The sequence below is a fragment of the Grammomys surdaster genome, unplaced genomic scaffold (assembly GCF_004785775.1).
Source record: "Grammomys surdaster isolate TR1022 unplaced genomic scaffold, NIH_TR_1.0 126187, whole genome shotgun sequence".
NCBI lineage: Eukaryota > Metazoa > Chordata > Mammalia > Rodentia > Muridae > Grammomys > Grammomys surdaster.
In genome coordinates, this window is record NW_021620993.1 from 8,600,992 (window position 1) to 8,624,314 (window position 23,323).

Genomic DNA, 23,323 nt, shown 5'->3' on the forward strand with positions numbered 1-23,323 from the left:
ACCCACCCATCTATCCATCCATTCTGCCATTCACTCACCCATCTATCATCCGTTCTGCCATTTACCCACCCATGTATCCAACAAAACATTTATATAGCTCTGACATGTGCCAGAGATGGCAGCTGGTCCTCTGACTCCTCTGTGATCTCCTCTGCTGTAAAAGTCAGACATTAGGGTTCATCAGCTTCCCAGGGATCATTAGAATAAAGTGCTGACCAGCATTCTCCAGATAAGAAAGGGCTTGGGATAGGATTATAGCTGTCCACTTTGGGGAGAAAAGGTATTTTTAATAATAAAAGAGCATGTGGAAATGTAAAAAAGATAGAAAGCCAGAAACTGAAATCACCTTCAGGAATCCTATTGCTCTCAGCATTTTATACTCTGCCTATTTTCATTTACTTTAAGCAGTTTTTGCATTTTGTCCAAGCATCTCCCCAAATAAGCACAGATGGCATCTGAGGGAGGAAGCTCTGGAAGAGCAGATTTCTCCTGTAAGAGAAAGTGAAAGCAGAAGATCCCCCACCTATCTTGGAGTATAGGAAAGAAAGGATGTACTTTAGGAGTGACTGCCTTTGACTCATCTATAGCCTGCAGCTGGCCCAACCTGTTCCAGCCTGTGCTGCAGACATGAAAACCCTTTACTAGACACCCACACATATACAGAACCCCAGTTCCCACAGCACTGGGTTAGCGGTGACACTTACCCAAAGAGCTTGCTTCACTTTCCTCTCCCATCCACTCAGAGTGTGCAGTGTCTGCTCTTGGTCATGAATCAGTAGTACTTTCACTTTGACAGAACTCAGAAAGAGAATGACTCAGCAGTTAAGAGCAGGGTTAGTCTTCCAAGGACAGAGTCCTTCCCTGTAACACCAGCTCCAGGTCTCCTGGCTTCTCCGGGTACTCTTACACATATCACCCACACACAGACAAACACATAAGCACAATTTGAAAAAAAAAACTTTTAACAATGTAAACTATCTGGTGAACTGTCTTCCTCCCCTTTTCTAGTTCTTTCCTCTCAGGTCAACAGTGTCTTTAGCTTGGGTGGGATTTTCCAGAGATGTGCAGAGCAGGAAGATATGCACGTTATTACTCCTTTTGCAGTGACGGGAATGAAATCCAGGCCTTTATAAATGCTTAGCAGGAATTCTACCACTGAGCTACCCTCCCAAAGCCCTCCCCTTGTTTAAAAATTGAAAGCTGTGACGGGGAGATGGCTCAGTGTCTTCAGAGGTACTGAGCAGCCTATGGGTCTAGACACCAGAGACAGATTTTTATTTTTTGTACCTTTTTTCGGTTGTTTGCTGTTTCAAAATACATAACATTGTACACACACCACTTCATACCTTTGCAAGCATATTTGAGGATTAATTCCTAGAAGTAGGAATGCAGGGACAGATGGTATGTGCATCTTTAATTCTCACACATCTTGCCAAATCACCCTCCATAGGGGTGGGTCTAGTTTTACCCTCCCACCAACATAGCCTGGCAAGAGTTGAACCAGCTTGGGCCCAGCTGCCCTCTCTGGCCTCTGCTGATGCTGTGTCTAGTAGGGCTTGTTTCTTTTGGCTTACACGTACAATGCTGCAGTGAGATAGACATTGCCGAAGCCTGCCAGAGAACAGGACACGCCTGCAGAGCACCTGAATGAATTCAATACTACCCTAGGTACTTAAGTGCACCTCTGACTCTGGGAAACTTAAGATGTTTGGAGGAAGAATTAGACCCTAGAAAAGAACCGTTTGTTTCTTTTCATGCCTTGTGTGCAGCAAATCTTGACCCTGGAAGGAAGAATCTTATGGCTAAGTACACAGTGAGGAGGTAGGCCTGGAATGCTGCAGGATTAGAAGGAAAAGGGCAGTTGTTTCACCATGCCACCCACCTCCACTAGTCTCAGACTCCCAGGCTCAAGCCATCTTCCTGACTCAGCTTCCCAAGTTGCTGGAATTACAGTCATATGTAGTTGTGCCAGACTCATAATGTATGTGTGTATAATTTTTTGAGGAGATTGTAGATTTATTTTATTCATGCATGTATTTTGCCTGTATGCATGTATGAACATCATGTGCATGTGCCTGGTGCCTATGAAGTACTGAAGGCATCAGATCTCCTGGAACTGGAGTTATAAACATTGTGAGTCACAGTGTGGGTCCTAGTAACCAAACCCAGGTCCTCTGGAAGAACAACAAGTACTCTAACTCCTGAGCCACCTCTTGAGCCCTGTTGTGTGTGTATAATTTTTAATTGTTTTGCTATTAAGAAGGGAACCGTTGCCCAGTGAGCATCATGAGATCTTTCTGTGCTGTGAGAAGGTGGAGAATGTTAGGGTCTTGCAGTATAGTCCAGGCTGGCTTCTAACTTATGATCCTCCTGCTTCAAATTCCCAAGTGCTAGAATTACAAGCATGAACCGCCACATCTAGCTTGTAACTTTTTACTAAGAGTTATAGTGCAGCCGGGCAGTGGTGGCACAAGCCGTTAATCCCAAAACTCAGGAGGCAGAGGCAGGCAGATCCTTGTGAGTTCAAGTCCAGCGTGTTCTACAGAGAGAGTTCCAGGACAGCCAGAGCTATATGGTAAGACCCTGTCTCAAAAAACAAAACAGACAAAAAGTAGTAGAAAGCCTAACATCTGTACTCATTTCCACATACCAACTGACAGATGCATGCACACATAACTAAAATAAATTTTTCAGAAAAGTTACATATGAACTAACTGGCTTAGTTTATAAAACAAATACAATGTGTAATGCATGTAAGTCCTGAGCACATCTAGCCTGTTCTCAGTAAATACATTGCATTGTCATGTGTAAACAATTGTAGAGATTTCAAATCATGCTAAAACCAAACAAAACTACTTCATATCTTAGAACCAAAGTGACAAAAAGGTATTGGTAACTAACTGCATTTCAGGGCTTCATAGAATTGGCAAATTTTGAGCAAGAAGAAAGGTAATCTTGTGCCTGTTTTACAAACCTAGGAGTACTGTGTAGATCCTCTGGTCACTTTGTTAGAGTAAGCAAAGTTACGGTCACTTCCCATAAGGCCATTGGAGTAGCACAGTACATCATTCCAGAGTAGACTCAGGAAAGCCCCTGGGTGGCCCCAGAGAATGGTTATGGACTGGGCAGGGCTGGGAGGGGTGAATTGACTCCGTAAAGCAAAGTGAGGATCTGAGTTTGATCTCTTCAGAACCCATGTCAAAATGTAGGCTGTGACGTTACTCTTCCTGTAATACCAGTGCTGGGGGACAGAGACACAAGACCCTGGAGCTCTCTGGCCAGTTGGCCTAACTTAGTTGTTGAGCATCAGGCCAATGAAAGACCCCATTTCTGAAGTGGACTGCTTTCCTGAGTTCAGCCCCTGAAGTTACCCTGTGGTTTCCACACACACAGGAACACATGCTGTGGGCTTGTAGGGGAACAAAATGAACCTTTCTGCTCCTTTGAGTTGGCTTCATTTTCTACCAAAATGTGATATTTATGAATTAATCTCCTTTTTACTGTGTTTGCTTCTGCAGACTAGCTTCCTTTTATGAGATGGCGATTCCGGAAATGGAGTCTGCAATTAAGAAGAGGAGACTTGAAGACAGCAAGTGAGGCGGGGAGGGAACGAGGAGTACTTCAGGGGAGGGAAGCCTGGGTGCAGGCGGCTCCCACTACTAGGACAAAGGGCACCGGACTGTGGGATTGGGCTCCTAGTCCAATGCTTACTAGTCTTCTACTAGCCCCTGTTTGTTTGGGGTTTTTTTTTTAGCAATTCCTGAAGTTTTATTTTTTATGTTGTATGCTAAGGATTGAACCCTGGACCTTGCATGCTAAGCAAATGTTCTGTCACAGAACTCCACCCTCAGCCCTTAAAGATTTTTTTTAAAATACCTGCTTTGTGAGGACTTGTGTGAGGACCTAAAGAGAAACACTTTGACAAGTAGAAATTGTTTGCTTGCTTTATTTTATTAATTTTCATTTCTTTGAGAATTTCATACAATGTAGTTTGACTGTATTCACCCCTCCCCCAACTCCTCCCTAACCCACTCCCCATCCCTACCTACCCAGCTTTATGTCCTCCTTTTTCTTTTCTTTTCCTTTCCTTCTTTTTTTTTTTAAGATATGAAGTCAAATCTTTGCTGCCCATATACTCTTAGATATGTGTGGCCTTCCACTGAAGCATGGTCAACTTTACAGGGGCCATACCTTTAAAGAAAACTAACTCTCTCTTCCAGCAGCTATCAGTTCCAAAAGCTCCTCAGCTGGGGTGGGACTTTGTGCCCACCTCCCCCTTTAACTAGGATTTGGCCTGGTTGAGTTTGTACATGCCTTGTGCATTTTGTCACAGTCTCTGAGTTTATATGTGCAGCTGCCCTGTTGTGTCCTTATAATCTCCCACAGCCCCTGGCTTTACAATCAGTCAACCCCTTCTTCTGATCCCTGACTTTTAGATGAGGGGGGTTTGATATAGATGTACCATTTACAGCCTAACATGTCATTCTCTGCACACTGACCAGTTAGTCTGTATTAATTGCCATCTACCACACAAGTAGGAATTTAAATATTAGTGATATACTATCTTGCTATAGGCTATCCTGTGAGAATTTTCTGAGAGTCCTTCTTGGGTCCCAAGTTCATTAATTCAGTGTCCCCCACCCCCAAATCCTAGCAGATAATGGCTGGTCCCTGCATGTAGGCTCAGCTGTTGCTTCAAGCTCTTGGTAACTGACCCTCTGTTTAACTGAGAAATGATCTGGACCATCTGGCTATTCAGTATTGTAGGCTTTTGTCAGCTGCTCCCATTAGTGACCTATAAGACTGCCTCAGCGCTGGGGAAGCATCTCTAACTGCTGGGAAGATGTTCCCATGGTACCTTTCATCTCTTAAGTCTACTTCTCCAATCTCTGTCCATCAAAGGCTCCTGGGTGACATGTGGCGGAGGCTCTCCCATTCCAAGAAGAAGCTAATGGAGGTGTTTCACATCATCCTGAACCAGATCTGCCTCCTTCCCATTCTAGAGAGCAGGTACGCTCCAAGGAGCCTCTAGCAGGCGCCTCTCATCACTCCTCCATTCCTTCCTTACTCTCTGCCAAACATAATGAGAAACCCAGAAAAAATGCTTTTCTCCAACTGGTGAGAGACTGCAGAGGGGTAGGGAGAGCATCCATGGAACCTGCAGATCATGTTACATTGCATGAACTCATCGTCCCTCATGTCCTGTTCTAGCTGTGACAACATTCAAGGCTTCATTGAAGAATTCCTTCAAATCTTCAGCTCTTTGCTACAGGAAAAGAGGTGAGTGGGACTGAGCTGAGACCAGCTCTGGGACAGGCCTATGTCTTACCCTCCAGTCCCATGAGGCCTTGCTCAGTGGAGCCACTAATATATACTTACCATGTCACAGAGGCTCTGGAGCCTCTGGTTGAGTAGCAGCCCTGGAGAAGCATCTGTAACAGGGTGACCTGCCAGAGGACATTGTCCTTATGGTTCCATCCCTGACCCTCCTTTCTGTGCTCTGCCCTACAGATTCCTCCGTGACTATGACACATTCTTCCCTGTAGCTGAAGACATCAGCTTGCTGCAGCAAGCTTCATCAGCCTTGTATCCTACGATAGCCTACTGGGCCAAGGCCTGACTAGGTCAGACATGACATACTGGGACCCAGAAGGGGTAGAAGGTAACCCTGGAATACTCACATCAAGAAGTCTAACAAGGCCTCAGTTCCTCTTTCTGGAACTGGCAACTGCTCTGATAGAGGAACAAAGGGAAGTCTTTTCTCCAAATGTGTTCTGGGGGTCTGGGCCTATGTCTTCATGTTGTACTCTAGAAACCTTGGGCCCCACTGAAGGAGATGAGGACAGGTAAATGGGCACTTAGGAAATGTCACATGAGAAGATGCTGGACTGTAGGTCACATAGCAGAGCTCAGGTAGGATCAGAGGAAAACAGCCAAGCCAAAGATAGGACAGATAGAAAATGGCCTGGCCCAAGCTCAGGTTGAGGACAAGAATGTTCCCAGGAATTGAAGGACAAATAGAACCGGCTCTTCGAAGAGTCTTTTAATGTCATGTGTGGCCGGGCGGTAGTGGCACATGCCTTTAATCCCAGCACTTGGGAGGCAGAGGCAGGCGGATTTCTGAGTTCAAGAGTTCGAGGCTAGCCTGGTCTACAGAGTGAGTTCCAGGACAGCCAGAGCTATACAGAGAAACCCTGTCTCGAAAAAACCAAAAAAAAAAAAAGAAAGAAAAAATGTCATGTGTGACTGTGACTCTGGGTGTGGGTGTGGGTGTGTGTGTGTGTGGGGGTGGGTGGGTGGCGGGGGAGTGTCTGGGGGGAGGATGTGGCAAGTGATCTGGGGTTGACCAACAGTCAAGGCCCTTGTGTGACACGTATGAAGAAGTTTGGGCTACATTCTACAGGTGCATGGGGTGCAGTGGCATGAGCTGTTTATACTCTGAAAAGGCTCCACTTGGCTCTGGGAGGACAATGACTGGCCATCAGAGGCTGAGATGGCTGCTACAGGCCTCCCTGCACGGATCATGTGGGTTTGGAATAAAAGCAGAGAGAAGGTGTGGGTGCACCTCGGATTTCTGGCCCAGTGTACAGAGTGGCAGAGAGGAAGGCAACTAGGGAAGAGCTGGCCTTGAGCCATTTCTGTTGCTGGGTCAGGTCCAGTCCTGCCACAGGGACCCCCTGTAGGCCCTCAGGCCTTTTAAAATAGCCTCAATGTGGTAGACAGGCAGTCCAATGACTGTACTGATAGCCCTCTTGAATATCAGAGCAAAAGAGTAGCTATTGGATCATCTAAAAGTAGCTGTTGGATCATACTATTGGTGTCTAGGACACCGATAGCAACTCTAGCCCTCGCTGCCCAGAGCTGCTCTGCTGGGCAGCAGTAGCTCCTATGGTCCGAGGACTGTGTGGCAGTATTTTGACATGCTATTCCACAGGACACATACTAGGTAGACCAGAAGACCATTGGGAAAAACCACATGGTCAGATCCTGTTCAGGGAGTGAGAAGTTATACTACCCCAGAGCTGAGGAAGTGGATCCTGAGCTACTACTACCTTAACACTACTACCTCTTAGGGATGAGACCCGAACTGCCTACATCCTGCAGGCTGTGGAAAGTGCATGGGAAGGGGTGGACAGACAGAAAATCAAGGACATTAAAGACCCGTCAAGGTCCAAGGATTCTAATAATGGAGTCACAATGACAGCAGAGCCAGTCAGTGAAATGCCATCACAGCTGGAGAACTCAGAAGAGGATGAGGAGGTATGTATCTGGGAGACCCTACCCTTGATTCCTTAGACCTCCTAGCCACCTCTTGATAGGCAAGTAGCCAAGCTCCCTTACTTGTTCTGCCTTTAGGGAAGAGTCCTTTGGGATCGGTAGCTTCCAGCACTGGGGCTGTTTATACTACTTCTGTACAAAAGAGACCTCAGCCCTTTTGAAACAAGGTATCTTACTTGGTCCAGATTAGCCTTGAATTCAGAGCAATCCTCCAGTGTTTACCTCCAAACTGTTGGGATTACAAGCATGCACTACCATGCCCAGCCCTGTTTCCCTCTATAAAATGAAGAGGTGAAGCTTTTGCTTGTGCTCGCACTGGGAAAGGTAGAGCTCCTTGGTGGCAGCTGAGAATGATGCCTGGCCCACCTCCCAGTAATCACAGGGCTCCACTGAACACTGGGAAGGCTTGGATCTAGTGCTTCCTCTCCCAACTTTCCCAAGGTCACCCAAGCCTATATGGAAGGACTTCTCCCTGTGTGGTACAAGCATGGAGACCACACAATCTCAGGGCAAGCTGCTCAGATCCTTTCTTCCCTGTTTGGTGGCTTTGTCATCATCTTCATCATCATGACTTTTCTAGTGCTGGGATTGAGCCCAGGGTCTTGCTGATGCTTGTACAAGACCCTAGATCAAGGGCAGGGTCTAGTTAGTTATATCTCTAGCCTTTTATTGTTTTCATTTTCCCATCTCCTTAAAAAGCATTATAAAATGAAGCCACATTTGGGCAGTATCTGTAATGAAGTGTCCTTACTGAAAAGAATGTTACTTGAGGGGAGCGTCTCCACACAGCCTCACTCGTAGTTGCTGTTGTCCTTCCAAGTCAACCTTGATAGAGTTGGGCAAGGACCTTGATCGCTAACACATGACTATCTTCGGAGGCCCTCCTGCATACCAGGCACTCTTCCCTGTGGGTAATATGCATCTCTTCATTGAACTATTTGAAATAATCCTATGAGTTAAGGACACTTTGTCCATTTCATAAGGAGGAAACAGTTCAGACAGCTAATGTACAGTGCCCCAAAACATATAAGCAGAGGTAACTCAGCTAGGAAGTCATAGAGCCCCGTCATCCACAGATGAAGAACAAGGGCTTAATTTAAGTCACTTGGCAAAGTCCTACAACTGGAGAGGGGCAAGGCCAGGGTCCTGATGCCAACGTCAATGCTGTTTGGAGACTTACCTCTTTTCTTGTGCAGCTTAGTCTTCCCCTGCATCACTCTGCCTCTCCATTGCAGTGCATGGGTGCAGCAGCTGCCCCGGCCCCCACTGTGGGTGGTGTGGAACTAGACTCACTCATCTCCCAAGTGAAGGACCTGCTGCCAGACCTCGGGGAGGGCTTCATTCTGGCCTGCCTGAAGCACTTCAGCTATGATTCAGAGCAGGTGATCAACAACATCCTGGAGGATCGGCTGGCCCCTGAGCTCAGTCAGCTGGACCGAAGCCTAGAAAGGTGGGAGAGACAGATGGGAAAAAAATCCTCAAGGCAGGACTCCCCTTACCCTGCCTCCCCCTCTACCTTATACTGAGGGCTCAGTTTGCATCTTTTTTACAGCAGTGTCTCCAACAGTTTGAACTAATGCCCTCTTTAAAGAAAGCAAACCCAGGGCCCTCAAGGTTCTCAACACAACCTGGCTGTTCCTGCAAGATCTTATACTAGAGACTAGCAGTGTGGCAGAGGCCAGTGACACACCCCCAGCTCTAGATCTGTGCCATCCGTAGCACATTCCCAGATTCTGAGTTAGCATAGCTAAGCCACTCACTTTCTCAGCATTGAACCTCTTGGTTTGGGCCCACTGCTATCCCGAAAGCCTCAGGAGACGGCAAGAACAAGGACACAGATAGATGTTTCTTCCATGAACAAATGATGTTTGCCAAATGAATGAGTGAAGTTACCTTTATGCCTTTGGACACATTCCTCAGCCTGTATGTGTTCCATTTTACAGATAAAAGTGCTGAGACACAAGGAGACAGATTAGGAGCTGAGGGTATAGCTCAGTGGTTGAGCATGGGCTTAGCTTATGTGAGGTTGTACATTGCATCCCTAGTACCAAAAGCAAGTGCCACTACCCCCAAAATAAGAGGATGAATGACCTGTAACTCCCTGTCTCATTGGGTCATTGTGGGCATTTAAGTGAGGAACAGAGCTTTTATGAAATGGAAAACTAGTATGCGTGGTACGCAGGGAATGAGGGTGAGGTGTGGCTGTGGGTTCTTGGCAGGGGCCAGGATAAGGAGGGCCTAATTAAAGGCTCCCCATTAAAGGACCTAACTCACGTCCTAGGCGCAGCTTTTGAAATGGAGTGAACAGTATGACGGGAAAACAGAGGGGCTGGGACACGGGCAGATGCTAGCTGGCTGGGCTCTTTCAGTTGATGTCTGTGCTGTGGCCCCAGACAGGCGAAGCCGGGCCCTACGCCCCTGTTGTCATCGCGTCACAACGTCTTCCAGAACGATGAGTTTGACGTGTTCAGCAGAGACTCAGTGGACCTGAGCCGCGTGCACAAGGGCAGGAGGTGAGTGTGGCGGGACATGGCCTCTGCGGTCCAGTTCTGGAGGTAGGGAGAGAAAGCAAGGCCCTTGACAGAACTAGCCGTAGTGGTGGTCTTCCACTCGGAGAAGGCCACCACTCTTCTTCCTAATTTATTTTTATTGTATCTGTATGAATGCTTTTCCTACATGTATATGCCCATAGATACACCCAGAAAAGCACCAAAGGCTGGAAACACAGACAATTGTGAGCTGCCATGTGGGTGCTAGGAACCAAACCTGGGTCCTCTGCAAGAGCAGCAAGTGCTCTTAACTGCTGAGCCATCTCTTTAGCACCGCAGGGATCCCTCTGAAGCCTGGCCCTGTACACTGCCAGCCTACAAGAGCAGGTTCTCTAACGATGTTCTCTAGGTCCAGCTGTGTGGAGGGGGACTGTTAGTGATTCCTCCTTGTTAGTGGTAAAGGCCAGAGGGCCGAATCTGCCCCTTGTCCCCCTTACCCTTTGACATGCGGGCTGTCGACTCTGTGGGTGTAGCGCTAGACAGTGCCTCCTAGAGGCCACTTTTTCACCTGATTTGTCTTCAGGCTGTGACAAAACAAGAAAATTAAGTCGTGTAAGTTTTTTCCAAAGATGGAAAAATTCTGTTTTAAGGCTTTCTTTTATTTGTAGCTTAGCTTCTTCCTACTTTCTCAGCATTGAAAAGTGCATTCATGACCTATTCATTAATTCACCAAGTGTTTGCCCGGTGCTTATCACCCTGGATTAGTTAGTACTATAGCTGTAGCAGGGAGCAAAGCAGGCACTGCCTGCGTCCCTGTGAAATCTGCATTGTTCAGCGCATCAAACAAGCAGAGTGGGCAGCCTCCGGGGCTCCTGCTAGAGGTGTCAGCTTAGAGACCTCTGAGAAAATGGCCAAGAGCTGAAGAATGTGTCGAGCTGACTCTGCACACCAGGAGGGAAACCGCCCAGGCTGAGTGAGCAACAGGAACAGTGGCTTCAGGACCAATGTGAGCGAGGTAAAGGTGCCATGAGCTCATGAGTGTTACATTTTATAAAGGTCGCCCAAGCTGGGCATGGTCACTCCTGCCTCTAATTGAGACACTAAGAAGAGGTTTCATGGCTGCCTAGTGAGTTCCATCTCAATCTAAGTGAGAGCCTATCTCAAAAATGAATAAATCGGGCTGGAGAGATGGCTCAGTGGTTAAGAGCACCGACTGCTCTTCCAGAGGTCCTGAGTTCAATTCCCAGCAACCACGTGGTGGCTCACAACCATCTATAACGGGGTCTGATGTCTTCTTCTGGTATCTCTGAAGAGAGCAATGGTGTATTCATATATATATATATATATATATATATATATATATATATATATATACACATATATCTTTAAAAAAATGAATAAATCAAGTGCTAGGCTTTGAAACTGTTTTTCCTGGGAGAAACTGAAATCAATGGTGATGGCAGAAAGTATGACAGTATGACAGCCAGGTAAAGAATGGAGGCAGGAAGAGTTGATAATTCTGCTTCAAAGTTCTGTAGTCACATTGACTCATAGAACCCAGAAATCTAGGAGTTCTGCTCAAGTGCAGCCTGTTCTGTCCCCAATATAATATTAGAGGCAACAGAGTGCAGAAAGGGAGGAAGCTGTCAGTCTTGTGCCTGGAGTTGTGTGCTGCCTGAAGCTTGTGGCTGAGGGCTCAGCAGGCCCAAGGCTACTCTGAAGCCATCTAGCTTGCTGGACAGGAAACCCTGGCACATTGCTTAGTCACTCAGATTGTGACATCCCTCTTGGTGACTGCTGCATGAAAGGGTCAAACAGGATCTCTAAGACCAGCAGAAGGCACAGGGAGCCTAACTGGTCAGTTCCTCCATATCACTTAGCATCTCTGGACACAAGTTTTCCCTTTGATGTTCATCTGAAGATTCACCTAAGTCACTCCTCATCCCCACCCAACCGTAGGTGACCTATGAACATTTGTGTGTGGGTTGCTCTCAGCTGTCAGGGTCATCAGAAGAGCTGAAGCAGCCAGGTGTTCTGAAGGCTGTGTCCTAATTCTGTGGCACTCTTGACTGCCAGCAGAAACTGGATGATGGGTGTTTACCAGTCCCACTCTGCTGGGCAGCCCAAGGGCAAGGATTGTAAAAAGGCAAAACCTTTGTTCATGTGTTCAGTATTTATCCACTCAGCAAATATTTAGTAAGTGCTTTACTAGCACGAGATCCTGTGTGAGGCACCAGGGAAACAAGGTGAGCAGGGTACTCTGGCTTTGCCAACAAAGGGCAGAGACCGTGGGAAAGACAGATCATCAAATAAGCAGGTGCACTTGGAGTTGAACAGGGACACCTGTCCTAGTCAGGGCAAGGTAGAAGGGCGAGGGCCCTGCGCTCAGGTAGCAGGTGGAGAACTGAGTAGCACAAAGCACGTCACCTGTGTACATATGCATTGACTGTTGAGTATGCTTGACAGCTGTGGTGACAAGTGGGGTCTGGACTGTTCTCACTCAGAGCACAGGGGCAGAGGTGAGGCTTGGTTACCCTGTGGTTCTTATTTGGTAACAAGCACACGGTAGATCTTTTCTATCTTCTGGGACTCTGGCTTAGGGGTTCTTAGGAGAGTGGGGGCGGGGGCCGGGGAGGGATTCAGCTATTTGGACTCTGGCTACTAGAAACCATAATGCCAAGAGGGAGTCCAAACAAGCATTCTTGACTCTTTTATCTTTTGTTTGTTTGTTTTTTGGAAATGCTAGAGATCAAAGCCAGGGCCTTGCACATGCCAAGCAAGTGTTTTACCAATGGACCATATCTCCAGCCCTAATCTCTTTTTTAGAGAACAGCAAAACTTGCCCAGAAGCTTCCATATTTTCCTCAATAGAACAGGGCCACCCTTTGGCCCTCTGATATAGAGTGTAAAAGTGGATGATCTAACCCTGAGCCTCAGCAGCTGAGCCTGGCTCAGAATCCCAGCACACGGGAGGCTTTAGAGGTTGAGGCCAGCCTGGGCTACATCATAAGGTCTTGTTTCAAAATAAGCAAATAATAATAACAACAATAATAATAAAAAGAAGACAAAGTCTGATAGAAGAATATCTAGACTAGAGGGTGCTTGGGTTAAACACTAATCACCTTGCCATCAGTGTATCACAGCCAGTGAAGGAAGCTGTGTATACAACACGTCCTCTAATTCCTTTGAACTGTTCTATAGAAATCTGGAAGGGAACAAGAGTTACCCCTCAACAAAGACTCTATGACCTGATTGTCTGCCTCTTGGAGAGTCACAGAGTATACTAGCGTGCAAACAGAAGAAATGGATTCATTGTGTTGAGTGCAGCAAATGCAGCAACCTGTCTGTCTTTTGTGTCTTTGTTTGTTTTTTTTCTGTCTGAGACAGAGTCCAGTGTAACTCCAGGTAGCTTTAAACTCACTCAGTAGCCAAAGCTGACCCTGACCTTGTTTTCTCCCTCCTCTGTGCCCCAAGCACTGAGATGGCAGCCGTGCGTAGTGAGCCACTGTGCTCAGCTCCTACACATGGTCTCTGTTCATTCCCAGCCCACCCCCAGAGGTGACTACTGAAAACAGGAACTAAGGGGTGGGGGGGAGGGGGGTGGTTTGAGACAAGGTCTCACTGTGTATCCCTGGCTGACTGGAACTCACTGTGTAGACCCAGGCTGGCCTGAAATTCACAGAAATCCTTCTGCCTCTGCTGCCTTAATGCTGGGCTCATCCTACCACTGTTTTGTTGTTGTTGTTGTTGTTGTTTGGGGGTTTTTGGGTTTTTTTGTTTGTTTGTTTTTACACAAATGGTTGTGCATTCCAGTGGTGGGAATTGAATTCTGGTCTTTTACAAGAACAGCCAATGCTCCTAACCATCTCTCCAGCCCTGCTAGTGCTAGCAGACAGGCACCACCACCACAAGCATAGAACTAAGATTTAATGAGGCTAGAGACTTGCTGTGGTCACATAGCTCAGTAAATGTAGAATCGAGTCAAGTCAGGAGACCTGACACTTCTTTAGAAGCTGTATGACACTGGACTGGCTCTTCTGCCTTTCTGAATCCTATTGCTTCCTCACCTAGAAAGAATGGGGGTGGAGGTTGTCTTTGTAGGCCATAAGGACCTGTTTGCACTGGGCCTTATAGAACAAGGGTGAGTAGAGGAGAGAAAAGGTGACCAGTCTCAGGAGAGCTGTGCTTACTGCCACTTTGTAGGAAGCCATGATTCTAAAGGCAGTCTCTGAAGCCCATGTTGCCTGTTTCTAGAATAGGGTGAAGGTCTGGCCTGTGAATGAATCTTTCCCAGCTGCTTGTGCATTTGTTTTCTCCTTGGCTGCAAATCTAGTCAAGAAGCCAAGTGCAGTGCCCTAGACAGACTCCCCAGGCCCTGGTTCTGCTGCCTGTTGTCTCCCAGGACCCAGGTCGGGTCCATAGAGGGTAACTTCTACATCTGGCTCTGCAAAGAGCCATAGAACTAGGGACTACTCAGCATACAAGAACTACCTCACTGGCGTGAGCAATCAGAAGCCTCGGGGCTGCCAGTTGATGAGGACACCTCTGGTTCTTAGTTGGCCCCTGGCCCAGCACAAAACCTAGCCTCTCAGGATGCATGGCTGAGTGAGTGCATGACTGTTCTCACCAACTACCTGGATAAGCTTAGATCCCTTTCATTTTTTTACCCTCTTAGCAACTTGGCAAAGAGAGCCAGGTGCAGTGCCAAAACCACTGTGACAGATCCATAATCCCAGTCCTGGTGGCTGGAAACGATTCCTGGAGTGGTTAGTTGGTTTGTTGGCTTGCTTGTTTGTTTGTTTGTTTGTTTTTAGTTGGTTTAAGACAAGGGCTCAGGTAGCCTAAGCTGATGTGTAGCTGTGGGTGACCTTGAACTCCTGATCCTCTCACTTCCTCTCGTTCTAGGATTATAGACATGTGCCACCATGCCCAACTTTGGTTTTGTGTATTTGAGATAGGGATCTCTGTAGCCTAGGCTGGCCTTTTAACAGTTCTCCTGCCTCAGCCTCTATAACGCTAGGATTATAGGCATGAGTCACTATTGCCAGCTAAGATGCCTGTTTACCTAAGGTTTTTCTCATATCTGAATCAAATACAACATCCTTTTTGTCCCATTGTAGTGCTCCTGGTACAATCATATACCCTCTTGTCATGGGGTTTCCTCATTTCTGCCCCCAGACCCATGCTGGGCACCAGGATCAGGGCTCACACTTCTGTCTCTTTCAGACAGTAGGCCCACCTCCATTCAGCATATTTTGTGCTGTTCACTCACAACTCCACTATGAGTACAGATACATATCTGACCCATTTCTAAATCGCCCTTCTCAGCCTTAGAATGCTACCTAGCACATAGTAGGCTTTTAATAAAGATTGTCATAGGACAGCAAAGCTTTACTGACCACACTGAGGCTACAGTCCCAACCTCCTCCAGGCTCCCAGACAACCCTACAGACTCAGATGCCTGCCACCCACCCAAAGCCAGTGATTAGAAGGTCTGTGCAGAATTTGTGTGTCTCTGTTTTTTGTTGGACCTTCTCCTCTTGATACATTCCAGAGACCAGATCTCATTGCTAAGCTGAATTTCTTGCTTGGTATCTCTAATTGATTTTCCCCTGCAGGGCCAAAAACCACATTCCACAGGCTTGTGTATGTGTCCAACAAGCCAAGTTTCTCTACAGGTTTACAAAGCCACAGTCAAAAGACCTGAGAGCCCGCTGACACTGATGTACAATTCAGTGTGAGCCAGGTGTGTCCCTTCCCCCTCCACTGCTCCCATCTGTCCTCATTTATAGCAGTTGGACTACCAGACTTTCTTCCTCCCACGGTACTCTTACTTGGAAGCTGGCACTGTAGAACAGAGATTTAGGAGCTGCCATAGTGAGGGGGGTGAGAGGAAGAAGGCAGACCCCCCTCTTGCCTTGCCCAAGAGACCTTGGGTCTTTCCTAGGCTTAGTACAAAACTGCATGTAGCCTCAGCATGATCCAAGGTATAAAGAGGTGAACGCAGCCTCTCTCTGGGCCTTTTGCCCTCCACAGTCTTCCTGACCTGATGGTGTCTTCTTTCCCTCTCTCCAGGAAGGAGGAGAACGTGAGAAGCCTGGTGAATGACAAGGAGGCTGTGATGGCACAGTGGCAGCGCTACCAGAAGTACAGTGTGGTAGTGGAGGAGGTAGGCTGCCCAGTCAGGGCTATGCTGGGTGTGGGAAATCCAGTAGTCCGCCTGCTTCTCTGACCCACAAGTGTGCTGTTGTAGGTCCCCCTGCAGCCAGGAGAATACCAGGCTGATGACTATGAGGACGAGTATGATGACACATATGACGGCAACCAGGTGGGCGCCAACGATGCAGACTCTGATGATGAACTCATCAGCCGCAGGTGAGCTGTAAGACTGACATACCAGTGTAGAGCAAAGATCACCAGCACCCAAGCCACAGCCAGGCTTCCCAGCCCCAGCCCCAGCCCCCGCCACCCCCACCTCCTGCTCCTTCAACTCAGCCCACACTAAATCAGGAAGCATTTATTTGGTCTTGGCAAGTCATTTTGCATGTTTTTTCCAAAGTACAGAACATTTTTCTCGGCAGAATCTTGTAGAGTTCCCCCATTGAAGATCAAAGCAGGGCTTCCCTGATGAACAAAAAGACTGAAGATCCCTAGGGCTCCAGCTCAGTTACCCCTGCTCTCTCCACAGCAGACCGTGGGACCTTTCTTTAAAGAATCTGGGAACTAAAGAGAAGCCTGCTTGAAAAGTCCTGTGGGGTCCCTGGCTTCCCGAGCAGGGCCTCCCCAGCCTTCTCCCTGAGGCAGGAGGCCACTCCCCTAGTAGACCCAGTCTTTGATCTCTCTTTCTTTTCCAACCCTCAGGCCCTTCACCATCCCTCAAGTGCTGAGAACCAAAACGCCTGGAGAATTGCAGGAAGAAGAGGATGATGAAGAGGATGAGGTTGAAGAGGAGGCCCCCAAGGTATATCCTAGGCAGATGGCAGATAAAAGAAGTGCAGTCTGAAGGGCAAACGGAAGCTCTGTGCCTCCTGTCTCTCCCTGCCTCTGACTCTGGAGCATCCTAACACAACTACTAGTTTAGGGAGGGTCCTTTTAAATACAGACCATTTGCAGAGCTGCTGGTTTTGATCTCACCTCCACTGCCCAGGGGGCTCTCAGGGGACAGATTAGAGCCTGGGTCTGAGCAGCTGAGTTCATTAGATGTTATGGTCTAGGAGAGGGAAGGGTAGCTGCTGGCTATGGAGCCCAGATGGCAGTTCTTAAAAATCAGAAAAGACTTAGAGGCCTGAGGCTCTGGAGCCAGCTAGATCCTGTAGGTCTAAAAAATAAGTTTTATCAGCTAAATTTTTTTTGTTGTTGTTTTTCGAGACAGGGTTTCTCTGTGTAGCCCCAGTTGTCCTGGAACTCACTCTGTAGACCAGGCTGGCCTCAAACTCAGAAATCCATCTGACTCTGCCTCCCAAGTGCTGGGATTAAAGGCGTGCACCACCACTGCCTGGCTAAACTTTTTCTTCTGCTAAAATCTTAACTTGAAACTCAACATAGAAAACAGATGAAATGATCTCCTTCCAGTTGAGGCAGTAGCCAGACACTCTGCAGTCCTTAGCCCCAACAGGGGACAAAGGGCTGTGTAGAGGGCCTGGCAGGAACTAGCATGTGTGTTGAGAAGTACACACCCTGCCACAGGGCTTTCAGCCCTCTACTGCCACACCCCCTCTTTGCCCAACCTGGGCTTAAATTGACATTTGATATGAAGTCACCATCTTTCGATGTCACTAATTCTGTTCCTTTAGAATTTTTTTTTTTTTATGGGCTGGAGAGATGGCTCAGTGGTTAAGAGCACTGACTGCTCTTCCAGAGGCCCTGAGTTCAATTCCCAGCAACTACATGGTGGCTCACAACCATCTGTAATGGGATCTGATCCCCTCTTCTGGTGTGTCTGAATACAGCTACAGTATAGTCATATACATAGTTAAATATATATTTGGGGGCTGGTGAGATGGCTCAGCAGTTAAGAGCATTGACTGCTCTTCCAGAGGTCCTGAGTTCAATTCCCAGCAACCACATGGTGGCTCACAACCATCTGTAATGGGATCTGGTGCCCTCTTCTGGTGTGTCTGAAGACAGCTACAGTGTACTCATATACATCAAATAAATAAATCTTTAAAAAAAATTTTTTTTTAGCTGGGCAGTGATGGCACACGCCTTTAATCCCAGCAGTTGGGAGGCAGAGGCAGGCGGATTTCTGAGTTTGAGGCCAGCCTGGTCTACAGAGTGAGTTCCAGGACAGCCAGGACTACACAGAGAACCCCTGTCTCGAAAAAAGAAAAAAAGAAAAGAAAAAACAATAAAAAAGAAAAGAATTTTTTTGTTTTTAAGATATGTTATCTGTCAGAGCCTGCTGGTTTCCTGAGGTCCCAGCTGTCCCCTGCACAGGCCAGGCCCACCACCATGGACTCTGGGCAGAGGGAGCTCAAGAGGAGCTCTCTGCTTTGGCACCAGAGTGAAGCCTCTCTGGTCCCAAGTCTCGGGACAAGCATGCTTCCGAGGGCCTTACTTGGCTTTCTGGCCCTTTGTGTCCTTTCCTGTTGGCCTTCTCAGACAACACCACATACTCCCATTGGTGTGCCTCCTGTGGTCCTTTCACCCCAACAGCCTACCTCACGTCCCTCCAGCTCCTTCCTTAAAGGAAGCTTCAGCTGGAAACCAGCTCTGTCCCAAGTTGCCTACCCTGCCTGCTGTAGCAATCCATACCCCTTGTGGGTACTTCGGACCCCTCCCAGCATGGCCCCACACAGCCTAGGAAAATGGAAGAGCTCATGATCACACATTTTGTCTTCTCTTCCTTCCACAGCCGGACCATTTCATTCAGGATCCTGCAGTGCTGAGAGAAAAGGCTGAAGCCAGGCGCATGGCCTTCCTTACCAGGAAGGGGTGAGCATTGGAGGGGCTAATTCACCTGGAGGAAACCCATCAGGAGAACCCAGCTGGCCATGTGGGAAGCCCTGGGGCCATTTTTGGGAAGTTCCTTAGCTAACCTCTGACTCTAGGAAGTAACTGTTAATGTCAGCATCATTCTCTCTGTTGGCCCAGAGACATTCAATAACTTAGTAGTGGTCGCACAGCATTAAATAGTACCTCAAGATGAAGTGTGTGCCTATAGTCTCAGCTACTTGGGCTGAAGCAAGAGAATCATTTGAAACCAGGATTTCAAAACCAATGTGGGTAATGTAGCAAAACCCTTTCGCACATGAATACAACCAAGATCACAGTGTAAGCCTGTGATCCCAATATGCACATGGCAAAGGCAAGGGTTTCTCTGGTTCAGAGGGCACATAGTGAGAGCCTGTCCCAAAAACAAGTAATAAAAAACACTGAGCTCAGATGGTTCAGTTTCGTGTTCCCCACTCATAATCAGTACTTGACAGACAGTGTAAGTCTGTCACTCAGCATTGAGTGCAGGCAAGGCTATCTCATATGAGCAGAATAAAAAGAGCCTAGGCAGATAACACATTTTAGTGGCATAGATTCATGGTAGGGACACTGGGCACTTGAGCTAAGCCCCAGGAAGCACAAGTCTGTCAGAGGGGGTCTTTAGTAGTGACCCCTGACATGACTTTCAGGCTCTCTCTTTCTTAGTGGAGAAACTGGCCACATGGGTCGAGGGTAAACCTAGGCTCTGGGTACAGGTAAAACCTCCCCAAGAGACACTTAAATTCATCTGAAGGCAACCGGGAGTCATGGGTTGTCGGTCAGAGAGCAAGCTATTCTGACTTCTTCCATCCAACCCCTTGACATGAATGCTCCAAGTAGACCCCAGAGACTGATGGGCTGAAGAGACATCTGTCAGCTCTGTAAGCACATTTGGCCATTGGGACCACCAAGTTAGGACCTGGTGTGTAAAATATGAGCATTGCCTAATTTGGGCGCGGTGGGAGGAGGCATCTGTGTGGCAGAGGGAAGGGACCTACCATTCAGCAACTGATGTTCATACCCACAGATGGTGGTGGACCCATCTAGAGGTGAGGCTGAGGAGAAAATCAGGCCTGGGGCTGGGTTCCATTTCCCTTCCTATCTAGACCTGGCCAGGGTGTGTCCTCAGTGGAAGCCATCAGGGTGGGCTGTTGGGGTCTCTCAGTCAGAGCCTTTTCCAGCACATCTCCTTCATCATGGGGTGGATGGTACTCCCTTAGGTATCGGCCTGAGAACTCCACTGCAGTGACAGGCAGTCCCCGAGGCCATGGGCAAAGCCGAGAAACAACCCAGGAACGCAGGAAGAAAGAAGCCAACAAGGCAACAAGAGCCAACCACAGCCGTAGAACCATGGCAGACCGAAAAAGAAGCAAAGGCATGATCCCATCCTGAGTCCACAAACTGCCTGGCTGAGGCAGACCCTCCAAGGCAACTCTGCCATCAAGAGCCCCTCAAGACCACCACCACACCTCACCTACCAGCCAGCCATGAGCGCCTTCTTGTCAAACACACAGTGCCTTATCCCTTGCTAGAGGAACCCAGTGCCATCAAGCAGGCTATCTCCAAGCTGTGCTGGCAGGAAAGGATGGGATGCAGAACCAAAGTGTCTTTCATCTTGTGCAGCGAGGCATCACCTCTGGAAGTCCTGGATGGCAGGAGGCCTGTATATTCAGAAGCAACAAAAGGCCCATGAATAAAGTTTCTGACCTTCCAACAATGCTCCATGACATGCTCCAGCCTTTTCCCTCTGTCCTTCCTCAGAAACACCAACACCTGAGTGACAAGAAGGCATGGTGGTTCCCATGCTCTGTTGATTTTCCATGCTTGCCCTCTCGGCACACCTTCTAATGCTGTTCTACCTGCCTGTGTGACCTCTGTGCCTGTGGAAGGAAGTGGCCAGTGTGAGGCCTAAGCTCCCTTCTGTGGTTACCTCCTGCGCCACGTCCTCAGGAAGTAGCTGCTAGTGTCTGTTACAGGACACGTGAGGGGAATGGAATGTGAAGGCTGAGAGTGTTCCTAGGCCACAGGAAGGAAATGGCAGAGCAGGTCTTGGAAGCTCGGTCTGACCCTGGCAGTATAGGTTCTAGACCCATGTAGATTATGTCAACCCCTGGGTCACAACTGGCACAAGGACACTTGGCCAGTTTCAGAGTGTCATAGTTCTAAATGTACTTTTAGCCCCACCCTCCCAATGGAGAGACTGGAAACCGATAGAAAGAAGTGAAGGTATGCCGCCACCAAGCCCTGTTGGAGTGAGAAAGACTAGGCTGGCTTCCAGAGCCCTTTCCCCGTGTGGCCCACTCTGCAGGGGGAGTCAGCTAACGGGTCTCCTGGGTTTCACTAATGTGCAGGAGATCTGCAGTGGGGTCTCTGCTGGGCTCCTCCTGATGGAGCAGGACCTGGAGTCTTACCAACAGATCCTTTAGATGCCAGGGACATTGATTTGCTTGTAGCTAGGACTAGCAGGCAGACAGATACTTGATGGATTGTTTTATTAGGCCAGCCTGCACAAGTGAAACTAAATGCCAATCCCTCTGCGCCTTGCTGGCCTCTGGGAGCATTTGAGATACAGAGCAGGTACAGGGTGGGATCCTCCCCAAAGGCTGCTGAATTAGCTGAGATCTGGCAGAGTTAGCCATTCTGACAAGACAGCAGGAAAACCGTTTCCTCCTAGAAGCATTTACCAGTGGCCCAGCTCAGTGGCACAGTCACTTCTTTTCTCCCTGACTAAACTCAGACCAAGCTGCTGTCTCATGCAAGGCTGATGATGGGCTTGGGAGCTCCTGGTCGTTGTCTGCCTTGCCTGCTGCTCTCCCTGCAGCAGCCTGCATCTGCTCTTGGCCGTCTATTCCTTCAGCCACCTAGAGGACCACTCGGGTTTCCTGGGTACAGTCTGGCTGAAAGGACATCACCATCTCTTCTGTTTTCTAGCTCGTTGGGCCACATCAAACCTAATGCCCCGAGGAGCGGCTGCTTATGTCTGTCAGCTCTCCAGGACACCCTTTCAGGGTGCTTTGAAACCAGCCTGGAGCATTCCTGTCACCCTCTCCTTCAGCCTCAGTGAGATGAATGGCACTACTTAGTGGTGGTGAAGTCTCTAAAGGTGACTATTGAGGCTATTGCTTAGTAGGAGAACACTTGCCTAACATACACAAGGCTTAGGGTCATCCCCTAACTACAGAAAGGAAGTCCCCAAGGGATTCCAAATTTAAGATTAGCAGCCCAAGAGTGTTGGGTGGGTGAACCCTTTGGTTCCTAGACCCACCCTACCTCCATCCCCCTGCTGTCCTATTGAGGGGGCGGGTTCCAAGTGCCTTTTCTGTTCTGTGCCCTACAGAGAATGTGACCATCATAGGTGTTTCTGGAGAAGCTTTTTTTTTTTTTTCGAGACAGGGTTTCTCTGTGTAATAGCCCTGGCTGTCCTGAATTTTATAAACTAGGCTGGCCTCAAACTCACAGATATCTGCTTTAATCCTGCCTCTGCTGAGATGAAAGGTGTGTACCACTACACCTGGCCCTGAAGAAACTTTTAAAACCTTGTACCTCTAAAAGGATACAAGACCCATGTGTCTTTATTCCATGTCTATGAGTGGTCAGCTACAAGAGCTTTGTGCCCCTGTAAGGCAAAACCAGAGATGGTTTATAAAAGACTCAAGAGCCTGTGGGGAGGAGCAGAGCAAGCGCTCTGCCCATAGTATCTGAGCAGTGGATGCATGTCCTTGTCAGACTGCCCCAGCTGAAGCTGGAGGAGGAGACAGTGGCTCAAGCCTGCATGTCACTGCCCTTCCAGGAGCTCAGATTCAGTGACAGTGCAGAAAAGACAAAATCAGAGTTAGACATGGTGGTGGCACGCATGCAATTCTTGGGAGGTAGAGACAGTTCAGGGATAGCCCAAGCTATATGAGACCCTGTCTATAAATAAATAAAAACCAAATATTTCTGAAGAACAAACGTAAGAGGCAGAATATATTAACGTAGTAGTGTAAGGCATTGTTTGTGAGAATGTTAAAGCTCTTTTGCACATAGACCAATGTGAAAGGAACTGCACGCATGACAGTGGTGGCAGGACCGGGATCCCTGCTGTTGGCAATAAACAGGTTTCCTGAGTCTCACTTGTGCCAGAGTTTCCTGTGTGTTTTCCTGGAGTCCGTTCTCTTGCTTAATCTTGCAACATTGGATCAGGTAAGAAGATTGAGGCAGAGAGGTCCAAGGTCACAAAGCGAGGGACCGCAGTTAGGATCAGTCCCAGGGCCGAGTAGTGGTTGTGCACACCTTTAATCCCAGCACTTGGGAGGCAGGGGCAGGTAGATTTCTGAGTTCTAGGCCAGCCTGGTCTACAGAGTGAGTTCCAGGACAGCCAGGGCTATACAGGGAAACCCTGTCTTGAAAAATGAGGGGTGGAGGGAGGTTGTGGTGTCCTGATCAGAATCTGAATGCCATTGAAGCCTGAGAGAGCTCTGACCACAAGCCCAGCCTGTCCCAAATAGCCAGCATCCGCTGCTGAGAAGCCAAGAGTGAGGACTAGTACTCCCATTTAGAGCGTGCATTCCAAAGCCCTTCATAGTGTCAGCATGTGTGCATAA

General features: G+C 48.1%; 1 protein-coding gene across 1 annotated transcript in view; it reads left to right on the top strand.

Moving 5' to 3' along the window:
- Ascc2 (activating signal cointegrator 1 complex subunit 2) overlaps positions 1-22,858 on the top strand; it is a 46,030-nt gene extending 23,172 nt beyond the window's left edge. Inside the window, exons 9-20 of the mRNA XM_028758197.1 lie at positions 3,519-3,593; positions 4,903-5,010; positions 5,212-5,280; positions 5,512-5,586; positions 7,074-7,260; positions 8,514-8,728; positions 9,672-9,791; positions 15,843-15,936; positions 16,021-16,142; positions 16,629-16,728; positions 18,622-18,701; positions 19,961-22,858. Of these exons, the coding sequence (XP_028614030.1) occupies positions 3,519-3,593; positions 4,903-5,010; positions 5,212-5,280; positions 5,512-5,586; positions 7,074-7,260; positions 8,514-8,728; positions 9,672-9,791; positions 15,843-15,936; positions 16,021-16,142; positions 16,629-16,728; positions 18,622-18,701; positions 19,961-20,132 (1,417 nt within the window). The 3' untranslated portion in view covers positions 20,133-22,858. The remainder of the gene's footprint in view (positions 1-3,518; positions 3,594-4,902; positions 5,011-5,211; positions 5,281-5,511; positions 5,587-7,073; positions 7,261-8,513; positions 8,729-9,671; positions 9,792-15,842; positions 15,937-16,020; positions 16,143-16,628; positions 16,729-18,621; positions 18,702-19,960) is intronic.
- The last annotated feature ends 465 nt before the right edge of the window (positions 22,859-23,323 follow it).